The sequence below is a fragment of the Brassica oleracea genome, chromosome C7 (assembly GCF_000695525.1).
Source record: "Brassica oleracea var. oleracea cultivar TO1000 chromosome C7, BOL, whole genome shotgun sequence".
Classification (NCBI taxonomy): Eukaryota; Viridiplantae; Streptophyta; class Magnoliopsida; order Brassicales; family Brassicaceae; genus Brassica; species Brassica oleracea.
Window position 1 is genome coordinate 14617910 of NC_027754.1, and position 9329 is coordinate 14627238.

At 32.6% G+C, this 9329-nt stretch overlaps 2 protein-coding genes across 3 annotated transcripts; both read right to left on the bottom strand.

The window, feature by feature from the left end:
- Positions 1-2286: 2286 nt before the first annotated feature.
- Positions 2287-4312, bottom strand: LOC106303562 (ribosome production factor 2 homolog). Its single transcript, XM_013739828.1, has 6 exons — positions 4129-4312; positions 3775-3978; positions 3159-3404; positions 2842-3084; positions 2693-2758; positions 2287-2620 (listed from the first exon to the last, which is right to left on the bottom strand). The coding sequence occupies exons 1-6, from the start codon at positions 4195-4197 to the stop codon at positions 2501-2503; spliced, it is 948 nt and encodes a 315-aa protein (XP_013595282.1). The 5' UTR covers positions 4198-4312; the 3' UTR covers positions 2287-2500.
- Positions 4313-7433: 3121 nt separating this feature from the next.
- On the bottom strand, positions 7434-9013 carry LOC106304209 (dual specificity protein phosphatase 1). Of its 2 annotated transcripts, none has more exons than XM_013740606.1 (5): positions 8868-9013; positions 8377-8648; positions 8166-8286; positions 7946-8091; positions 7434-7677 (listed from the first exon to the last, which is right to left on the bottom strand). In XM_013740606.1, coding segments are annotated over exons 1-5 (576 nt in total). In that variant the 5' UTR covers positions 8870-9013; the 3' UTR covers positions 7434-7642. The 2 variants fall into 2 exon arrangements, with proteins under 2 accessions (XP_013596060.1, XP_013596062.1); XM_013740608.1 differs by lacking the exon at positions 7434-7677 and adding an exon at positions 7692-7803.
- Between the last annotated feature and the right edge of the window lie 316 nt (positions 9014-9329).

Below are 9329 nucleotides of genomic sequence, written 5' to 3' on the forward strand. Positions count from 1 at the left end.
GTCTCAATTATACAAAATATAAACTACTAAACATTAATATGCAGATTTAAGTTAATAAAACAAAATCAAAACAAAATCTAAAATCTAACCCTATGAAATCAACCACTAAAAGACATAACATGTTAGAACCTTTTGTTTCTAAACTATGAACATTGTCTAACACATGATAACCAAATTAGTATATATTCTTCAAAATTGTTCAATTATATGAAATTTTAATTTATTTACTTCATATTATCCATTATATTGATGATTAGTTAAAAATATCACAATAATTATTTTTATACATTTTCAAAATTAAATTATTATATCAAATTAGAGTGTAGACTCCAAAATAAGTCTATAAGGTAGACTTCGTAGGAAGTCTATATATATGTAAACTTCTTTTATTACGTGTAGACTTCCGAAGGATAAAAACGTAAAATATATTTCTGTTTTTTTGTTTGGTCATAAGGGTTAAATAGTACTTTCACTATTCTTTTATGTTGATTTTGCATTTGACTGAAAGTAGAGTATACTTTTAGGTTTGACTTAAATATTTAGGTTGTTTTTAGCGAATGTCCCCTTGATATATTACTTGAGAAGGTGTTTGTCGCAATACTAGTTTATTATTATACATAAAATATAATATAATCTATATACATATATATATATATATATATATATATATTATTTAATGAGTAAATATTCTAAACTTTTAAGTGTGGATAGGATAGGGATTAGTTTCTGTCATTACAAAAAATGGCTAAACATATTCTTTGTTTTTACTTGCGAGCTCTCATAAATCGGTGCAAGTTATAATACTTAATCAGGATAATTGCATTGTTTTACATTTTTAAGAATATCTCATTCCTTATAACACGTAGGGTCCGATTGATGACTATTCTAAAAACAAAAAGAACGAATAAAAAAGAACGTATAGGAATAAAATTGTATAAATGGAAATGAATGATTGTTTCATCCCATATTTAACAAATTGTTCTTTATTTCTCTAAAAAAATGGTAGAGAATGAGAAGGAAAAATTATTTCTCGTGAATGGTGATTTTTTTAGGAATATTAGAGAATAAATTATTTCTCGTCCTTCCTTGGTCACCTTTTGAAGATTATTTTCAGTTGTGTGAATTCTCGGTTTCTTTCCCATCCATTTTAAATCTGAATATAAGACTAAAATGGGACAAATATTGATTTTTATTAATATGTTTTCTAATGAATATATATATAATTTCATTTTCAAATTCATATTTTAACAAATTATGTCCTAAATTACCATTTACCAACCCCTAGATAAAAACAATCCAGTTTCTCTCCATTTGCAGCTCTAAACAAAAGCCTTGCTTCTGATTATTATTTAACAAGAAGCAAGACTGAGGAGGCGTTCCTAAGTAAATCGAAAACTGTTTCATCCGGCAGTCTAAACGAAAAGCCTTACTGAGTAAAGAGAACCTCATCCAAAGATTATCCTCAACGTGTAAGCAACAACGCTCATCTAACAAGTTTAGATCAAACACTAAGATGGGACCACACTAATAACAGAACTAATATTCTCAAAAACACTCTACCAACACTATGATATTGATTTGTTTAATCGTTTTACTTGCTAAATTTTGTACTTTTCTTATGTATTTGAGTTTTGTTTGAAATCATGGTTCAGTTCAATGTTGTTTGGTTTCCAATGCGTCATATAAAACTTTTTAGAGAAACAGTGCTTAGGGGTAGGTTTAAATTTAAAAGAAGGTATATATAAGCCTAGTGCGGAAGACGGAGACATTTAACTGAATAAAAGCTTTGTTAGGTTTTGAACTCGAATATGGATCAGTCAATATCATTTAAAAGTTGGTAGGTAAAAAAACATACAAAAACATACAAACTAATCATCATTTTAACATTTTGGACTTTCCCTCCTACTCTATTATAAACTAAGTCCAATTCTTTTTGCCTAAATGATGAATAATTAATTATAAGAACATAAGAATAATATTCACCCTAAAAGTGAGGAAAGGACGTTCTTATCTCCCATTCTTTTTACTTGAATCAATTTTACAACTCTCACATATTAAAAGAAAATGATGCTGAATGTGAACAATTTCAGCAGTTCCACTGGAAACCAAGTTATTGATGTTTGTGTGTGACCACGAAAATAAAACCATATCTTACAATTTTCTTAAATTTTTTAAACCGTATTAGTTATGAATACCTTGTTAAAAGATTAGTTGAAGTTCGATACAGTACAGACATTCCCTTTACCAAAGACAAAATTCAATTTCTATTGTAGTAATCAGAGAAGAGAAAAAAATGTGTGTTCCAACTCTTAATAATAATAACACTCTTTCTTTGGCTGCGGCAACTTACCCAAACAAAACTATCTCGACTAATATAAGCGTATAATAAAACATTTAGAAATAGATTCTCATGAAAAAAAACACACATGTTACATTGCAAAATCGTCTCATCTTCCTCAACGCTGAAACACTGTCGTTTGATGCAGTGGGTAATAGTGAGTTACTCGGACTCTTTTAGCTTTTTGGAAGCAGACCCTTCTTCCTTATTCTTCTTCACTTTACCCTCCCTTCGCTCTCTCTTCACTCCCTTGGATTTATCCGGTAATGGAATTTTTCCAACCTGCAAACAAAGAGATTGAAACAATCAGTTTTGGGAATCTGTTTATGCACATTATGTATGTTCGTTCTTTACCTCCTGCTCAGGAATATAAACCCTCCCTAACTTCCCTAGTACATCATCTTGATCGACATTCTTCACCTGTAGAACAAACAAAGAATGAGTCGTTGGTCATCTGTTTCTACCAAATTTAAGGAAACATGACAACAAAATGTTAAAAGTACCTTCTTCTTGGGCTTATCTTTAGATAATTTCATAGCTTCTTTCCTTAGGCCTTCGTTGGGAAGACGGTTACGACGGATAACCAAGTCCATGGATGGACCTACTTCGACCAGCTCTATCCTAGGCACGATGGTCCCTGACTTTTTTAGCTTTATCGCGCAGTGAGTAAGGAAAACCTTAGTTGGTGATACCGCTGTGCATATGTAAGCACGGTCTAATCCTGTAAGATTTAGATTCTCCACAACCTGCAGACCAAATAATCCAACTTCTTTCAGGTCCTGTTATAAGCAAATTACATTCACAAGAAAACAATATTCACCTCGCCTCGGAAGAGATCCGTGAGGACTTCTTTAAGCTGCTTCAGCTCTTGTACAGTCTCAAAACCTTCACCAGTAAAGCAAATAAAAGGCTTTGATCCTTCATGAGGTGCTATCTTCTTGTCGTAGGAAAACGATAGCAGAGATTTGAAGTTCTCAATCCCAACTTCAATTAGATCATAGACATGGTGATCATACATTCTTCCGAGCACTAGATTGTCAGGCCTTTTCTTTGAGTGAGAGCCATACTGCAACATAACAACATTCACCAAAACCAATGTCAGGTCTCACATCAAATGCAAGTTTGTTGATACACATTTCCAAATAGATTCTTTTGGCACGAGATAAAGTTAATCAACAAGCTTATCTTCTAGCAGTTCATCACAAAAGAGAACATATATGATCATAGGATAGAACATCTTTGAACAACTATAGTCAACAATCTATATGAAAGTTTATATCTTTAGCATATTCACATCTAGACAAGATGACAGACGTCTAAGATAATTACATAACCAAAACCCTATGCAGAGAGATCCCAATTGTGACAACAACAATTAAAAACAAGCTGCAACAGCTGCCAAGGCTTTTTTTTTTCAAACAGGACATAAAACTTACCACAAAGATGCTACAATCTGTTTTGAGAGAGAAGAACTCTAATGAGGTTTCACCTCCACTCTCAAATGGCCTGATATTCTCATTCCTCCTAGAGTACTTGATGGCACCTCCCTTCTTAAGACGGTACAGCTCCATCAACACAGAGCTAACTGTAGCGCTAGTCTTTGTTCCATGAAGTATCAATGTCTTCTTCCCGTTCTCAACCTGCACAACCAATCAGATAACAAAGTGACTAACTTTACAGAGGCCCATCCATAATAAGACAGCTCAAATCATGATTCAACCTTCTTTTGTTTTAGCTTAATTTCACAGAAACGAGCCAAACGTATACGAAGGAGCTTTGAGAGAACTCACCAGCTTAGGAGCTCGCTTTTCGAGGACTCGTTTGGCTTTGTGGGTCTTGGGAGTTCGTATTTCCATCATGACTGATGATTTTCCGGCAACTTCTGCAACGCGACGGCTCCGAGGAAGAAGATGAGGTTTTTCAATTCAAGTGATATGAAGAGGAAGAGGAGGAGCCTAGGGTTTTACCTTCAAATCTTCAACCAAAAATAGTTTCCTCGTTAAATGAGACCCAAATGTATACACGATGGGCTCAGTCCAAGTATTTACAGCCCATTAAAGTTTTACCCAATTAGCATTTTGAATTTTTTTTTCTTTTGTAATTAATTTAATCACAAAAATCACATATTTCAACCTACACATTTTTCACAGATATTATGATGATTTTTCAGTCTGAATTAAAATTAGTTTCAAATAAATTACATTAGCTATCAAATTTAAATCAAAATTAACATTACCCGAAAATGATCGTGGTCAGTTCTGTTAACGATAAAATGTATTGATGGCGAAAGAGGCAATGAATTTGTCAGTATGTATATCTAGGTTTTGATTTTTACGATTTTTTTTGTTTCAGTAAGATCAATAAGGTTTTGGTTTATGCAATTGTTGTTAGGTTTCGGTAAAGATCGATTAGGTTTTCACTTCTGAGATTGTTGTTCGATTTAATTAGATCGATTAGGTTTTGATTTATTCGACAGTTTCTTTGGTTTCAGTAAGATCAATTGTGTGTTTCGAAATTTTTACAGGATAGCAAACTCTTGAAATCTTTGGGTTCGAGACAATTTGATTTTTTCAACATGAATTTATCTTCAACATTTGAGAGGACCATCACTACCAAAATACTCCCTATTAGGGAATCATTACAATTTTTGGAGGAGTCAACGCAGAAACTCTTGCAAAGACACTATGAACTCTTAAGCGGCTGCAAACTTTGTTGGGGTATAACCTCTGATCAACCTCGTATTGTGTTTGTGTCAGTTTGTTGTCGCGATCCTCGGTTTCTTTGTGTATTTCACCTTGTATTATATTTTAGAAGATGTAAATTTAAATGAGGACCATAATCAATTGTGAAGTTGTAAACATTCATAAATCATATATGTATAAGATGATAAAAGTAATATAAAATTCTTCTAAATAGTTTTAAATCATTAAAATGTGTACTCTTTGAAGTGCTTAATCTGTACATTAATTAATTGGAGGATGAATGAAAAATTGAAATAATTAGATAATTTTAATGACACTTTTTACCAACAAGACAAAAGAATGTTGAATTTGTTTCTTAACTGTTTGTTTTGATTTTAGGCTGATATTTCTTTAAAAAATAGAGTAAACAGTTGCAGATTAGATATATATATTCTAATATTGCATTGTTTCACAAAATTTTCTAACATAGATATATATATTCTAATATTGCATTGTTTCACAAATTTTCTAACATGAATCTAAAACATAGATATATAAGAGCAATTAATCTATGGAAATAAGTAATTATCCGCATATGACTGAAAACTGTTTTTGATATTTGTATATGTGGTGAATCTAGGGGTGTTCAATCCGGATATCGGTTCGGTTTAGGTTCGGTTTTTTCGGTTTTTGGTATTTCGGTTAGTAAAATATAACTACCATTCTAAATCCATATTTACTTCGGTTCGGTTAGGTTTATATACCGTCGATTTTCGGTTTATTCGGTTTTATACCAATAAACATAATTATTTAGTTTGAGATCGTATAAAATGAATTTTAGAGTCATATTGTCAACACAGTCATTTATTAAAAATATATTACATGTTCAAATAAATGAACAAAAAAGTAAAAATGCTTCTACCATCAAATAAAATAATCAAATCTTAAAATCAGAGCTGAAATTTTAAAAATAAAAATATGAAACAAAACAGAAACATGAAAGAAAATTTTTTCCACTCTTCTATATTTAGTGTTCATTAAAGTCATGTTTTTATTGCGATGTATTGTTATTTAATTATAGTTCAAGTGTTTTACAAATTAAGGTTCTTTATTACTATAAAATTATGGTAATAGTTATTAACACAAATTTAACTTATATAACAATTATATTTTCATGTGTTGTTATAAAATAGATACATATTTACATGTTTCAACTTTTAATCGGTTTTGTTCGATTTATTCGGTTTAATCGGTTATATACCAAACAATATCCAAATCCTACGGTTTTTATAAAATTATATCAATTCGGTTTATATGGTATATACCAAAACCAAACCATATTGTCTATTTCAGTACGGTTCGGTTTTATCATATTGAACAGCCCTAGGTGAATCCATTATAAATTCTAATCTTTATGTTTCATATTTTGGTTTTCTGAGGAGAATACGTCTTTTATGAAACTTTGTATGATTCAAATTATTTCAATCTTTTGTGGTTCTTTCATCATATTTTGAAAATTAAAATTATAATAATTTAGGGATGTAAACTTCAATTGGAGAATAATATCGTCCAAATGTAAAATGAACATAAAATTGTAAAATTTTACGTAAATATAAATATATAAGGATATTATTATGATAATATATTGTTATGTTTATAAACATAAGGATGTCGTAGGTAACATCACTAATAGCATGGTGTAGACTCCAGTGACAATAAATAATATTGACCAAATATTTTATTGAGAGAAACCAGGTATACTAAAATGACCACATAACCTAAAAAGCACTTGTAACTGGCCAATCATAAAAATCCCAGCATATGTTTACTACAAATTAACTAGAAATGATTAGCGTTATAGACATATAATAGGATAGTGGTTAAACTAAAATGAAGAATTTTACCAATTCTTTGATGTCTCGCGGGACTTGGGAAACGCCATCCATTATGATCTACTGAATGTCTCCATATAATTATATAAGGATATTATTATGATCATGAATGTATCGTTATGTTTATAAACATAAGGACCACATGACCAAATAGGATCTCTGAGGAGAACTGTCCAAAAACCAACACAGTGTGAGATTTACAAGTTTCTCTCAAAAGGTATGATCTTGGTGCTGACATTGTGCAATCCATTATTTCTTAACTGTTTCAGAGAGAAAGGGAGATGCAAGTAAGAGGTATTTACATGAACTGTTGTTCCTTCACAACACTTGGCTTTTTCATCCCTCGACTTTGAAAGAGTGTAATGTAAGACTATTTAAAAATCTATATGTATACTGCTCAACAATTGAGAATCCAATGAGATGACTGACTGCTAACTCTTTCTCTAGTTTTCTATTTTCTGACAGTATATAACACAACACTTATACATATATAGCATATGAGGAGATGAGATGTATGTGGTTTTGTTATAATTCAAAATATTTACAGGTTTTTTTTATCTTTTACTTTTAGTTCACCGAATAGACTATGACATTCATGAAACAATCAAAATTTACAGAATCGTTTCCATGTTTTTTTTATCAAGTTATCAAGGAGAAACAACAAAACATATGATGATGGTTCGTGTGAGATTTACAATTTTCTCCTAAAAGGTACGATCTTGGTGGGTTCTTCACACTTGAGATTGTGCAATCCGTTCTTGCTTTCCTGTTTTAGAGAGTAAGATCCAAGTAACTAGAGTTATAAACATGAATGAACGGTCTTGTTCCTCCACAACAATTTGATTTTCATCGTACGAGTCAGGTCACTCTCAAATCTTCATCTACTATTGCACTAGACAGACAAAGTAAAAGAGCCTCTAATTTAGATTCACCACCACAGACATGGCAAGAACAGAAGACCCCCAAGATGTCATAGACAGAGTAAGTATGCATATGAGTATATGAGTTGAGAAAAACAGAGAAGGCATTATTACCTTGTAAAGACTTTTCGAGGTCTTGTAATTGCTTGATGAAACCGGCGTTGGGACTTGCCACAGGTCTAATGCTCTGAACATGTTGCAATGCTTGGGCTAAAGTCATTCCGTGTTTCTTCATGAGGTAAGCAACAACTACAGTGACACTACAAGGAGCAAAACATTGAGGAAAGAGAGTGTCATAAAACAAAGCAAGTTCAAATCTCAATGAGAACCAAACCTGCGTGACTTGCCAACGAAGCAATGGACAAGAACGCTACCGCCTAGCTTCTTGGCTTCATCAATGAAATCGAAACACTCATCGAAATACACTTCCAAATTGGTGTCTTCCTTATCCACAACTACAAGCAAGAAAGCAACTAAATCCCATCACAAAGAGGCAACAAAAAGGTGAGAACTTTACAATATATATGGGATCATACGTTATATACCTCGAACAACCTTGTAGAGGAAGTCATCAGGGTGAGCAGGTCTCAAGGAGGAAGCCACGGTTAAGATATGGGTAACGTTGTAAGATTTCAAGAGGTTCTTGTTGCAAGCTGCAGCCACTGATCCAAGATAAAGACCCTCTTGGATAAGGGAAGGGACATTGTCTTCTGTATAGGCACGAGCGACTTTGATAACACGAACAAGCGCTTGGATCTGATTCTTGACGGTTTCGTTATACTCATCCATTGATGATGATCCTCTGTCTCTACAACTCCTGAAATTGGAATTGAATCATTCGTTCCGTTTGAAACCAAATGAACAAAATTAGGGTTCCTCAATTCGATCAGATGGCACAATCAAAATCTAACCGATACGAAGCTAAGATTGCATCGTCCTAGGAAAGTCTGATAAGTGATAAACGATTGCAAACTAAAATCAAATTTTAACATCAACAGATGAATTGAATACTTGTAGAAGAAGAAGAAGATCTTACATTGGAAGAGATGGTGAGCAGGAGAAAACAAATCGTGGTGATTGGAATTAGAGAAGGTAGAAATTGGCAAACTGCATGGTTCTCCAGGTTTTGGGGAAGGAGAAGGAGGCAGCAAGATGGGGACAAATGTTAATTTTTCTTTTTTTCCAAGGACGAAAATATTTAAATATTTTTATCCAAGTCCTATAGTTGTAAGAATATTGGACAGCGGACCCAACGTTAATTGAAATTTTCAGTTCCATATTTTTTTTTTTAAACGCGAGATAATTATGCTATTACAATTATGAGAAATATTACAGACGATTTTACAGCTGACAATTCTGCTTGTCGTATGAGGATTCACGCCTGACTGCATCACCTGATCCGTCCTATGAGATCTATGCTTGACGGTACTCCTTGCGACATGCTGCAAATCTCTTGTAAGCTTTTTCTCCTTTAATTCGCATAATTCCACTTTCTCCG